Source organism: Dermacentor silvarum, chromosome 5 (assembly GCF_013339745.2).
Source record: "Dermacentor silvarum isolate Dsil-2018 chromosome 5, BIME_Dsil_1.4, whole genome shotgun sequence".
Taxonomy (NCBI): Eukaryota; Metazoa; Arthropoda; class Arachnida; order Ixodida; family Ixodidae; genus Dermacentor; species Dermacentor silvarum.
Window position 1 is genome coordinate 40611822 of NC_051158.1, and position 14276 is coordinate 40626097.

The following is a 14276-nucleotide window of genomic DNA, read 5'->3' on the forward strand; positions in this document are numbered from 1 at the left end:
TAGATAACCGGTTGCTTACTATATTTACTGAGTGAATGCCAATGGAAAGGAAGCGCAATTGAGGGTGATGTATAATCAGGCGGTGTGATGAGATTAGGAAATCTGCAGGCATAGCATGGTGTGAGCTGGCCCGAGACAGGAGTTATTTGAGATTGGAGGGAGAGGCCTTCGTTCCAGTTTTCCCAGTAACGCCGGTCCCTCTACGCGGAGGAGATAGAAAGAATGCCGTAACAAAGGCGTTCTTTTCGCAATGTATTTTGTAATTAACCTTATATATAACAAGTAGCTTAACTGTATCGCTAGTATATATTTCGGGGCACTGGGTGACACAGAATAAAATGAAATGTTCGCAAATCTCTCGTCCTGGTAACGCATTACAATGTTTCAGGACTACGAGGAGGCACCTCCGAAGCGTCCGGAAAGGTAAGCGAGTATCTACTCAAGCTTGAAAGAGTATATGCAGTGGAAGTTTGACACACCACTGACAGAGTGACAATTATGTATGCAAGTCACTCGTACGTTACAGAGACTGTCGCTCTAGTTTTCGAATATAAAGTTGTAGCTTGACGTTATAACTAACTGCGCTCAAGTGTCAATTATGTGGTCACTCGTACGTTACAAAGACTGTGGCTTTGGTTTTAGAGTGTAAGGTATAGCTTGACATTATAATAACTAACGGCGCTCACGAAGAGGCACGTGTACACACGAATCCAATTAATTGATTTCTGGGGTATAACGCCACGAAACGGCACGGTTGATTATGAGGGATGCCGTACTGGGGGGGCTCCGGGCAAGCTCGTATGTTGCATACCGCCAAGCAATAATCGGAAGTCACTGCACTTATTCTGCGAGGAAACTACCTTTCATGTTGTCGTGTATTGGTGACGGTGTCCAGGCAGGAAGACAGCGATGCGAACTCGAACAATGAACTGTAACACTTCATTAGGCGGACTTGTGCCCGAACGCGAAGCAAACAATAACTTGGCGGCGGTGACGAGAGCAAGCGAAGTCACCATCAGTCGGTCGAATGACACACAGTACTCGCTGGTTCATTGTTAACTAGTTTTATCGTGTTCAGTATTCGGGTAAACGCAGGCTGACTGGGCGTTTTACTGGAGGGGCGGAGGCGTAAACGTGAACGGCCTGCATGGTGCAGCCACCTGGTGGTGCGTAGCTCAGTCAGACAAACAAAGCTAATATTGCAGTAACCAAGTGTGTTTCACTATACTGCTGGTGTAAATTTTCGGCAGTGGCGTAATTGTGTTGCTGCCGAAAATTTGCAGCAGCAGCAAAGTAAAACACACTTGGTTACTGTAATATTAGCTGTGTTTGTCTGACTCAAGACATTTAATAAAGTTCATTGTCTGTCTGTCTGTCTGTCTTAAAATTATTATTATTAAATTATGGGGTTTTACGCGCCAAAACCAGTTCTAATTATGAGGCACGCCGTAGTGGGGGACTCCGGAAATTTGGACCACCGGGGTTCTTTAACGTGCACCTAAATCTAAGTACACGGGTGTTTTCACATTTCGCCCCCATCGAAATGCGGCCGCCGTGGCCGGGGTTCAATCCCACGACCTCGTGCTCAGCAGCCCCACTGAGCCATAGCCACTGAGCAACCACGGCGGGTCTGTCTGTCTGTCTGAGTTACGCACCACCAGGTGGCGGCACCATGCAGGCCGTTCACGTTTACGCCTCCGCCCCTCCGGTAAAACGCCCAGTCCGCCTGCGTTTACCGGTATACCTGACAAGCTAAAACTCTCTAGTTATGCATCCGTTGGTGAACTTTGTTGGCGCAGCGCTGGCGACCAGGTACATTCTAGAAAGCACTACATCGCCTAGGAACTTGTGCGGAAACTGATATGACGCGTCCCGCCATTCTAGAAAGGACGAGAGCATTCCGGACGCACGCATTATCCGTTAGCGCGTCGTAGCGCGAAACAGAAAAGCGATAACAAAGCGGTACTGCCGAAGTGCCGAATTAAAACATGAAATACATGCACGTGGTAATATACTTATTTTTTTGTCTCTTGTGCAGCCAATTGTTCACCATAAACCTCCTCTTCGCCAGCGAAAAACATACCATCCTTCAGCACTTAAAAAAGTTTACGGTAAGTTATTCACACCGTTACATGTTGACCATCGGGTATTAGGCTTTCTGCAAATGTATTGCCGCTTACGGAGTATTGACATGCCGGAACGCCGTACATGTCTATTGGCAGCAACAGCGCTGGCAACGCCATCTTGTGAGGCTTTCTTTAACGATGACGCATCAAAGTTGCTCTTTTGTTGCGCCATTCTTCTCGCACAAGGGGAAAAAGAACTCCCCTTACGATACTGATGCCTCTGTCTCACCTGATATATGTAGAAATGGTTGCTGCAATTACAGCTATATAGCACCGCAGCTGCTGCTTCGTGCGGATTATTTCCAGTGTGTCTCACTTTCGTGTTTTCTGGCTAACTGAATATGTCGCCTCACTGTATGAGAGACGGGTGTGCCGTTGCATAGGTAAAATTCACAAGTGAATCTTAATGAAATACAGTGCCTCTTAACTGTACGTTTAAATCCGAACCTTTATATAATAGGGCTGGGTGATTGATCGATCGATTAACCTTCCAATCATTCCAATAATTCGATGTCGACATCCTTGTTTCTGTTGCTTGACTACAAGGACGAGAACCACAGACGGAGCTGTATTGCTATGACTAAGGCTACGTGCATTTTCTCTCGGAAGTCGAAACAAAAGCCGTCCATTCGCATTACGCCTAAAGCCTATAGGGGGTCACGTATATAGGGCACTATAGGGGGTCACGTGTACATCCTGACTGAGATTGGGCGCATATTTGATACGCTCGACACGTTCGCTCAAGCAAGGCGTCTGTGACGGGATAATAAAGGCAACTGCGCACTCAAACTGCGCAGGTTGCTTTTAATTTTATGCATAAAATTGGGTCAGCTTTTAGCTGATGTATATGTAAAACCACAAATTATATCAGTTGAATAAAGAATTCATTAAAACATTTAAATTATTTGGGTTATGTATGAGTCGATGTCCAGGCCTAGTGAGTACATCCTTGCACATGTTTTTGTCTCCCTTCTCCGACGCGCAGTTCATCGAGGTGTTCGGCTACCTTGGCGGCTACGTTGGCATCTGGTTGGGCATGTCCTTCTTCTCTCTCCTGGATTCACTCATCCTCTACATCCAGGACAGACAGCTGAAGAAGCTCGAGGAGAACAAAATCCGCCCCATAGAGTAAGCGAGCGGAAAGCCGTGCTTGATGGAGTTGCGTGACACTTAGGAACAAGGGGTGTGCTGGCAACACCTTTTTTTGCTACTAATTCACACATTAACTCCATTTTCGACAGCTTTAGTACGTATTATCCACGACGAAGTTAGTTCGATGGGCTTGTAGTCAACTTTCATCGGGGGAGTATATACTATAGAAAAGGGAGTTAACTCTAGTGAACAAAGGGATAACTGCCGATTCCTTTTTCTTTTTTTCTATTTACGAGAGCAATTGGGTGTCCCATATTTTACTCTTATTTCTAGAGTTTTGATAGGTACTACATGATGAAGTTCGTTTACTGTGCTTATAGTAAATGTTTGTTGGTGATTATACACTCTCAAAAATGGTCTAATATACGGGGAACACTTATTACTGCGGTATGTAGCCGGTGTTTCCACTGTCGTTACTATTTTCGAGAGTTTTCGTGCATACTCCACAACGCAATTCGTTCACGGGGCTTGGGGTGAACTTCTTCACCGCAGGTGTAAATACTCTTGAAAGTGGAGGGAAAAAAAAAGGAAAAAAAAAGACTACAACCACTGAAAAAAAAAAGGAGTAGTCTGCACTCCATTTCTTCTCGCAGTGTAGGTTCAGTGGCCAATGTCATTTAATGCCTGCACCCGTACCTTCTATAATGATAACAGGACGTAAAAACGTAACGATTCTATTCCAATGCTCTTCCTTATCGCTCTTCGTCAGTGGTCTGAGCTGCGCTTCGGCCGCGGTACCACTGGTATCAGCCAGCCGCGAATAGTGGATTATTAGAAAGAAATAGGATCGCACGAAACGAATCAATACATTTTATCGACTTTGTATAGTTCAATTCTAATGCATTATTCTATGCTATTGTGGACAAAGAACCATCTATGGGTTCCGAAATACCAAATAATTATTTTGGCTCTGTCAATGATCTTAATTTTTCACTCTTTGTAGTCGAGCTTTCGACTAATATCGTATTAGTAGCGTGGTTTACGACGGTAAGCTAGCCTTTCCATGCAATCGTTTACGACGGTCTATAATCTTTTTAAATGCTTTATCTAAACTCTAAGAAATATTTGCGCCCATATGAGCTCATCTCGTCCGGCCCGAGCAATAATCTTCATCTATCTAGCGTGCCTTTGCTTTCTTTTAAGCTGCGCATCCTGTACGTTTAGGCTGTGAACCACTTGCGCGTATTAACGTGACGTACCATATCTCACAAGGAAGTAACGAACGCAGAGTGTTAAAGAAAGAAAATGCATGCCCTACAAACGGCGAATATTAATAGGGGGACAGGATAATACGCAATGGGTGTAAACAGTTCTTTTTAAGAGTGTAAACATAGGTGCACAAATATTTGAACTCGATCCCTTTTTACTACAGCTGGGCTATTATAAGACAGTTAACAGTGCATTCTTGCGCAGTTAAGATTAGGTTTAATAGCTATGTACTTCACTGTAGATATTCAACCTACATTTCTCGATATTTGTGCTGGGCGATTAACTTCTCGTATAATTTTGGGGGAACAGTAAGGGAGGATTTGAATTCTGCAATAACAAAATGCGTCTTGAGTCATTAATTATTGAAACGATTAGTAAAATCTGGTTATTTGGGCATCGCATAGGCGATTAATTATCAGGCGATTTGTGATGTCTCCGCCGCTGCGATAAATTATGTTTAGTGGGGACGCCCGAATAGTGAATTTTTGAACGAAATCGAATAACATAATTCGAGAAAAAAGGTCCTTTGAACATCGAATCACATGAATAACAGTTGTAATTTCTGTATAAAGATGAATGTAAATGTCCCATGAAGTATGTTTGACACCAAAGGCTAATTTAGGTTGTTTGATGCATCTGATGAGATTAACAACCGGATGTCAGGTCAACCGAGAAACTTGTAAATGAGGAACACAGAAAAAGATGATCATATCTCGTGCATCCTAATATTGACCGTAATAAAACAATCAAACAGCACGTCCGCAGAAGCACGTAGAAGAATGTAGTGCTTGTTGTAGGATCTCCGTGCAATACTACAGCAAAACATGTAATCTTAAAGGAATCGAAGTATGGTGACATTGGCCAAATAATAAATTGTCTTGGCTAAGTCAAGTGTCTTATAATCAGACACTCTACACTTATAAGTCAGACAGCTGGTGCATTATATGGTGCATTGCCTTCAATACTTTTTTACACTCGGAAATGATTGAGTAAAGCATTCATCCCAAATCAGATTTCAGAGACAGATGCCTGCGGAAATATGTGGAAATAGTTTAGTCATACTCGTGGCATCAGCGCTTGAGAAAATTGACATTATTTGATCTAGATGGCCGTGTCCTCACAGACTGCAAAAAAAAAAAAAAAAATTAAATAAAGAGGAAAAAAAAAAACGAAGCGCCTATGAAGTCCACTCTGAATACGGAGAAACGGTAAGTAAATCACGAATTGCAGCGTCATGACGGCAATCCACGCCATGATGCTACGTTCTCATTTTTGTGTTCAGGCAAAGAGAAGCGGTTTGTACTACTGCAAACATGAGGAGACAGTTAGTCTGTCCCCGTAAGGTGAAGATGCTCCTGTCAGCCACTAACCGCGGTATTTAAAATAAGAAAAACTGGCTTTCCACGTTTGTAACATACGTGTTGGTAATATGAACCGACTCAGAAAGTGATTAAGCTTTTGAGCTGCCTTGGCGTGTCAGAAGATTATTGAAATAGCGAGAACATTTCACAACTTCGAAAAGTTAAATCTAGAGTCGAATACGGATCAAATAACAAAAATAATGCAATTCGTATTCAAAAATTTATGTATTTCTACGCCCGTAACGTTTCGTATAAGTTGTCATGTTATCTCATATACCTAATATTCATTAAACAGTGACAATGCATGGTCCCTGAAACACGCGATATTGTTTTTTTCCCCTAATCTCCGAGCCGACATTCGTCGTGCCTCGCATGCGGCACAAAACCGGGAACGAACCCTTTCTTTTTGCATTTTTGCAGGGTGGCCAGTGTAAACGACGTTGCATCCAGACGGTCGGGCTATTGATGATGCCAGCGTTACGAATTTCCGACAAAGAATGCGGACAAAAGAATACACCAAGAAGTGCTTCGGCTGCTACCTTCATAAACATAGCATTCTGCATTTGTTTAACGTGACTCTCTCTGTCTCTCTCTCTCGCACTACAACCAGTGCCCACAAATTCATCCGTGCTCCACCGTGAGTCCTGTCCGGCTGGTGGAACGCAAACTAATGTAACCACATGTGTTCTGTGTTATGTAACTTTGTCTACGTGTCTCTTTCAGTACAGTTAGGTGTAACCGCATTTCACCACTGTGGGGATGTCGCTAGTGACAGGTCGCCTTCATTCACCCAACGAGTGACACAGTCTGTCGTCATGAACTGAAGAACGCGAGTTTTATTCACGATATCCCTTGATAATGTTTCGTCATGACCTTCGAGATCAGGCGGCGTGACTCCGCGCACGCCGAATATTTCGGAGGCCTAGTATGGTTTCGTAGATCTAGTCCCTTCGCCGTCAGGGCAGAGGTCTCTGTTGTGCCGGAGGCACGACACCGCACGTGTCCACGAAATGGTCGATGCAGTGCTGCGGCACGGAGTCTTTTAACTTCCATTGTGTCCAGAGGAGGCATTCTGAAAGACGTTGGGTCAGAAAAAAAACAACAACGAATGGGTCAAAACATACAATCACCCAGTCGCCCGGCTATCAATACTTGCACCAATTATTGCCATCGCATACGCCCTCCCACTGACGCCCGGCCGAGGCCTTGAGCGTTGTCTACGCATCAGTTTCGCAGGAAAGTCAATTTGTTAATCTACTAGAACCTCAAATAAGTAGTACTACATACCGTGATGCAAGCCCAAGTATACATAGAGCTAAATTCACTTTGGGCATACTACAAACAACCAAGCAAAACGAACGAACCAACGAACAAACAAAGAAGGGAGGAAACAAACACAAACAAACAAACAAAAAATCAGATCCTATTTTTTAAAGAAAGATGGTTGAACGCGAAGCTTTCGGCCATGCAAACTGAAGGAAAGTCAAAGTCCAAAGCCAGCAAGCACGTAACGAACCCAAGAAATGCTGAGCGACCCGATGCGATGCCTATGTGATTTGATTGCTTGTTTAGGATTGTATTTTTTGAACGTTGAAGTTGAATGAAGACACATTTCGTTAAGTTGCATAGCCTTTATTTTACATCATGTAGCCGTTCATTACATGCACACACTCACACTTTCACGGACTGCATTCCGTTGCCGACACACGGGATCGGCCGTATACTGGCACGATAGCAGCGCTCGCGCTTAAGTTCGCGTACGACAGCCTCTTCTTCTGCCGTGCGCTGCATCCGCGGCCTAACCATGGTAACGGCCGGGAATGCACTGTGTGGCGCGCGTAATGCCATGCAGATATATGGGACGTTTAATAAAAGTTAGTCTGGGTAGCGTGGCGTTGCAGTTTCCATTGTTCTTATCGGTAGAACTGCGAATGTAAACTGTAGTGTTCTACGATTGTGTGAGCAGATGCGCAGATTGTCCTATCGTGTGCGCTAAACTGTAGTGTTCTACGATTGTGCGAGCAGATGCGCAGATTGTTCTATTATGTGCGCAGATGCGCAGATAGTTCAACTGTGTAAGTTGGCTTTTCTGCAGTGCGTTTTCTTCGCTCACGAATGAATCAGTGAGACACAGAAAGCTTCGCTTTCAAACCAAATACACGAACAAACAGAGTCAAAAGAGTTCGCAACATGGCACATGGTACGCAAAGGTACCTTCATCAGGCATGTAATTCCATTTTGATGCACCCGCCGCGGTGGCTTAGCGACTATGGTGCTACGGTGCTAAGCACCATGTCGCGGGATCCGATCCCGGTCGCGGCAGCCGCATTTCGATGGGGGCGAAATGCCAAAACGCTCGTGTCCCGTGCATTGGGGGGACGTTAAATATCCCCCGGTGGTCAAAACTAATCCGGAGTCCCCCACTACGGCGTGCCTCATAATCAAATTGTGGTTTTGGCACGTAAAACCCCAGAATTCAATTCAATTCAATTCTGTTTTGATGCAAAAATGCATGCACTTGTACTGATTAAGCCCATCCTGTACTCATGTAACGCTGCCATTACCTCTCATTATTTTCCTTACCCTCACCCTCCCTCCCGGAGTGCTTGGCTTCCCTCTGGCTCGGCGGATCAACCACGAGCCTTAGCGGAGCAAGCGCTCTTCTTTACTGGGCCTTAGTGCTGGCCCTAAATAAACGTTTTTCCTCCTCCTCCGGAAAAGTACGGAGCAGCGCGCAGAGCACGCGGCAAAGCAACGCCACCCAGGAGTGTGCAATTGCTGGCCCAGTCTGCCATGCCAACCCCGCCTGTAGCAACACCACCACCAAGCTTCGTGCTGCTACTTACGGTGTCCACGATACTCGAGGTCCATCACGACGCAGTCCTTGCTGAAATATTTGAAAACACCCTCCAGGACTGTTGGGTCTGAAAGGAGAGCTGGTGCCAGTGTCTCGTAACGAAGCTCACCTTTACGAAAATAAGTTTTCGGCCGCCAAGAAGACTGTTTAGAGACCTCTTGCAGAGCACTTTGCTTCGTTATGAACTTGTCTTATTGACTTGTCTTATTGAACTTGTCTTTTTCACATCAATAAACTACTTATGTCTTGTATTATTGACCATATGAAGCCTGGATAAAGTCTGTATACAAAAGAAGTTCGAGATGTCTGTTTTATTTGGTCTGTTGGTCATAAGCTTTCAAGGCAGGAAGTCTATCCAGACATTAGGTCGACAAAAAGTCTGTAAGGTGATAAGCCCACAGACTGTACGTGTAGGCCGTCTAATGATTTCACGCAGGAAAACGACCACATTCAACATTGTGTAACTAAATCTTTCTCTAAGATAAGGTTCTGGCATTGCCAGGCCTTTACAGCACTGTTGTGCTGAACCTGACTTGTTTTGTGATTTTAAATGCGAAGGATTTCTTGGCGAACATTTGCCACTTTGACAGTATCTATCTAGCTGCCTACGTCTTGATGCTCTCATGGTCCTTTCGTTAACTTGGTAGGTACCAAAATTGGCATAGTATGACAAGAGTCTATGACGAACATAAATAATAGGGCACGACATGAATATCATGACATTTGTGTCATGTAGGTCATGAAACAGCCGCCTACGTCTTGGGGCTCTCATGCTCGTTTCCTTAACTTGGTATAGGTACTAAAATTGGCATAGTATCACAAGAGTGTATGACGAACACAAATAATAGGTCATGACATAAATGTCATGACACGTGTGTCATTTAGGTCATGAAACAGCAGCCTACGTCTTGGTGCTCTCATGGTCATTTCGTTAACTTGGTATGTAACTCGAATGGGTTCACTAAAGGATGATGGTAGAAGTCATAGTCATGAGCATGACTCAACAAAAACGCCAATGACTCAGAGCGAAAAATGATTAACACTCAACAACCACTGGAATGGGTTCGGTCGTGGGCACTAAGTGAATAAAACACTAAATGATGATGGTAAAAGTCAGAGTAATGAGCATGACTCAGCAAAAATGACAGTGACCCAGAAAAAATGATTTACACTCAAAAACCACTGGAATGGGTTCGGACGTGGGCACTAAGTGAAGAAAACACTAAAGGATGATAGTAGAAGTCATAGTCATGAGCCTGACTCAGCAAAAATGACAATGACTCAGCGAAAAATGATTAACACTCAAAAACCACTGAAATGGGTTCGGACATAAATGATAGGTTATGACATGCGTGTCATGTAGGTCATGAAACAGCCGGTTACGTCTTGATGCTGTCATGTTCGTTTCTTTAACTTGGTAGGCTCCCCCGCACACTGTTTCGCATAAAATCGATTCCCACATGGCGTGGGATCTGCCGGCTTTTTTGTCGTTTTTGTACTTGTTCTTGCCTTCTTCATGCCATTTTAGTCTTCCGATCAATCTGAGATCTATCTATCTATCTATCTATCTATCTATCTATCTATCTATCTATCTATCTATCTATCTATCTATCTATCTATCTATCTATCTATCTATCTATCTATCTAATCTATCCATCTGTCCTGCCAGTCTGCCTGTGATGATGATAAATTGTTTTAACGGATGGCTCGAAGGCCTGTAAATATACAGGGTGCTTCACTTAACTTGGGCCAAACTTAAAAAAACATGCAAATGCCACGTAGCTCGACAGAACCAAGGTAATGTTGTTTGCCGTCGCTTGGAGAACTCAAATTATTTTTTTTTGCATTCCGCCTAATGAGATAATCTATCTATCTATCTATATCTATCTATCTTATCTATCTATCTATCTATCTATCTATCTATCTATCTATCTATCTATCTATCTATCTATCTATCTATCTATCTATCTATCTATCTATCTATCTATCTATCTATCTATCTATCTATCTATCTATCTATCTATCTATCTATCTATCTATCTATCTATCTATCTATCTATCTATCTATCTATCTATCTATCTGACACTCCGCAGCGAACGTTTATAACTTACCGTCAGCGACAGTAACCTCCATCATTCCCGGATTCGGTCCAGACCGTCCATAGAAAGGGATGTCTTGCCTGCACAAGTTAGAAAGCGTCGCAATGTTTTCTTTTTAACGTAGACAAATGGGTTGGTCGTCCTGCTTAGAGCAGTTTGTTCCACAGTGTTAAATACATTGCTCAGAAAAGTATGCAAGAAGAATGAAAAAAAGAGAGGAAAAGTTAATCAGCACTACACACATCAAAACAAGTCATAAGCACACGAATATTGATGGAGGTTTTAATCACGCGAGAAAATCAAGCAGAGCTAGGCAAAATGCCAGGCGGCAATCTATAGAATACCTGATTAGATGAAGCACACTGGTTGACAATTTTTCGCCGCCACGTTTCGTAGGGCATGCCAATAGAAATTATCATGATGATCATCACAATCTTCCTCCACAATAACACCATCATCATTGTCAACACAGGCTGTGGCACCGGCAGCATGGTTTAATATTCGGAATAGTCACTCATCACTTATGAAAGAGTTTTCGCGAAGTTTTTTTCATGCGATGTCAGACATCTCCTCGTCTTTCTTCGTTGTTCTTGTTTAATCTTTTTTTAACGTTGTGGTGGTGGGGTGTAGAGAATGTTAAAAAAAAGTTCTCGTTTGTCTATAGTCCTCTCTTCTTCGTTGTTCTTGTTTAATCTTTTTTTAACGTTGTGGTGGTGGGGTGTAGAGAATGTTAAAAAAAAAGTTCTCGTTTGTCTATACGCTCCATCTTTCTTTACAGGCTGACAATTTTTCTAGTTTTCAGACGAAATAAGGTCATCCTATCGCTTCCTCACTCTCCTCTTTAATTCTGCATGACACTATAATTGACACTCCACCTCCATATTGATGCCTGTTAAAGCAGGCATTTTATGTCCTTACATACTTCTACACAAAACAATGGGTCTCACCAGCCTCAATTCGGTGTCACGCAGAAAGATACGCGTATGCACAATTCCTTCTACATTGACACTCTTGCTACAGCAACTCTATGTATACATTATTCGGAGATGAATTGTGTAACAACTATTCTGCAATTTACAGCTAGAGTGACAAACGGAATGAGCGGACGAAGCGCTTGAAGTGCATTGTGCAACTGTCGATATCGTTGAAAGTCCAGTCCAAAAAAAAAAAAAAAATATATCCTGGCATGTTACGTGCCAAAACAATATTCTGCATGATTAAGAGGCACCCCGTAGAGGGGGACTGCGGAATAATGCTGACCACCTGTGTTTCTTTAGCGTGTACCTGAATCTAACTGCACGAGCTTTTTCTTTTCGCATTTTATCCATATTAGAACACGGCCACTGCAGCCGGGTTCGAACCCGCAATCTCGAGATCAGTAGTGGAGTGCCATAGCTACCACGGCGGTTGAAAGCCAACTCTCCTTCTTACTATCGAGACTGCACGTGGCACGTGGCAAATCACATATCTTTTCAATTATTACGCCATCCTGCTAACACAGTTTAGAGAAACATCTTTCTTTGAATTTCAGTTTTTTTTTTTGTCAGATACCCACTGTACCTTGAGCTTGTAATTCAATTCTGTGGTTTGCGCTGCTGTAGTTTACTTCATTGTTTTCTTTTGTCGAGTAGGTATTTAGTGCCTGCCATATATGTGCCATGAAAAGTCATTTTCATGCACTGTACAAAACGCAATATCACAGGGCGCCGCTATAAAGGCTCTGTGGCTGCACAAGGGAGAGCTGAGAAATTGTTTCACGTTAGTCGAGCTGCATTTCGATCAATGGGTCAGTTGACACTTACGCATAAAAATTAATTCGCCGATCAAACCGAGCCTATGACTACATATAATATAGGACTAGGATCTACCGCTCACTCTCTAGGTTTGGGATTGGCTGCGCGCACGTGTGTCACGCGCGAACTTGCAAGATCTCATTTACCGAAGTTGCCGTTTCTATTTATAGCGAAGCTGTTTATGACTAGGGTTCCGTGCATTTTTTGTTGTGTGCTAAACTGCAACGCTATTATCACTTCTAAGCGAAAGTGACTCTATAAATCCATCTTTCTCGGGCATAGTTCCTTTCGCCTGGGTAGTGCCGCCTGACTCATGACCTTTATATTTTTAAATCTGCTACGATAACGTAAGTTACGTCGCGGTAGAAAAAAAAAACAAGTCGCAGTTTCGCCCGAAAGGAGAATCATGAATTGCGATAGCAAATTAGTAGAGAGCTATACGGAGTAAGGATAGTAGTTTTATCGGCTGCATAAACTTAAGGACATTCGCTTACTAACTGAATTACCAAGCATGGTGTCAGCGCGCACAAGAAAACATGAGTATATCGCACTCGATGACCGCAGATAACCACTGTCAAAACGATGGCGTGAGCAAGCGCGGCTGCAGCAGCGACAGAAGGTTTGTGCGGTCTATCGCTTCCGTGGAAACTGAGCGGCGAAAGCACAGCGCATACAAAGACCGTGTGGAGATCGCCCTCAAGATACGGTGCGTGCGACAGGCCACATCCGCGCAAAGTACGCAGTTGCTGGCAGAGAAGAAGCCCCACCCGTTCCCTCCCGCGCTGCCTTCCCGCTTTCCTCCTTTCGCGTGCGAGATTGAGTCGCCAGTTCCCCTTGCGCCCGGTCGGAAGATACGCATTTGGTGCCACAGCTAAACGTCGCATCCCCGCGTTCCTCGCGCGCTTTCACTCGCCCATACAGCATACGGCGCGCGGTGACGATTTTATCGCCGTTGGATTTTATACGGGACCTCACGGCGGCGATGACGGCGATGGCGGAAATGCGCTTGCAGTGTCCATATAATTGCTATCGCAATAACAAATACCATTTCTAAAGAATGAACCATCACAGCTTTACGACAAAGCCCGGTACGTTGGCGCGAGTCGTCATCCGTGATAACCATAAGAGCGGCAGGGCATCGTTCAAGAAAATCCGCCTTCATTCCACCCTGTCAAAATGGATGTACAGTGAAGCTGCTGCCGACGTTAGACAAGCAACACCATCACAAGCGACGTACGTCACGCGTGCACGCACGTGCGCGGAAGTGCAGCATACATCCTCATTATCCTAGGCTCTCAGCCAAGAGAAAGTGCGTTATGGAACTAATTGTATTTCTCAAAGTAAACTGAATAAAAAAATTCGTAATGTACGACTTACACACAAGCTGCAGACATGATATAGCTTCTGGTTGTAATTCTAATATACGAGAAAACATATTTCTGTTAGGTGGAAACTCAAAGACAAAGCCCTGTTCCAGCTGCCGTTTGAGGGCTGTCTGAGTGAGCTGTCTGATATATATATATATATATATATATATATATATATATATATATTGAACTTCAAGCAAGCTGATTTGTAGATCTGGCTTGGAGATAATTGACAAGGAAGGAGCATACATATGGAAAAGGCATGTTCACTTGCCTACGTTTCGGCCGTGGCACCGGCCTTTGTCAGAGTA

The 14276-nt window shown here is 43.7% G+C and overlaps 1 protein-coding gene across 1 annotated transcript in view; it reads left to right on the forward strand.

The window, feature by feature from the left end:
• LOC119454091 (uncharacterized) overlaps positions 1 to 6381 on the forward strand; it is a 30166-nt gene extending 23785 nt beyond the window's left edge. Inside the window, exons 11-14 of the mRNA XM_049667910.1 lie at positions 389 to 423; positions 2039 to 2111; positions 3112 to 3254; positions 6269 to 6381. Coding sequence (XP_049523867.1) covers positions 389 to 423; positions 2039 to 2111; positions 3112 to 3254; positions 6269 to 6314 — 297 coding nt within the window. The 3' untranslated portion in view covers positions 6315 to 6381. The remainder of the gene's footprint in view (positions 1 to 388; positions 424 to 2038; positions 2112 to 3111; positions 3255 to 6268) is intronic.
• Positions 6382 to 14276: the final 7895 nt, after the last annotated feature.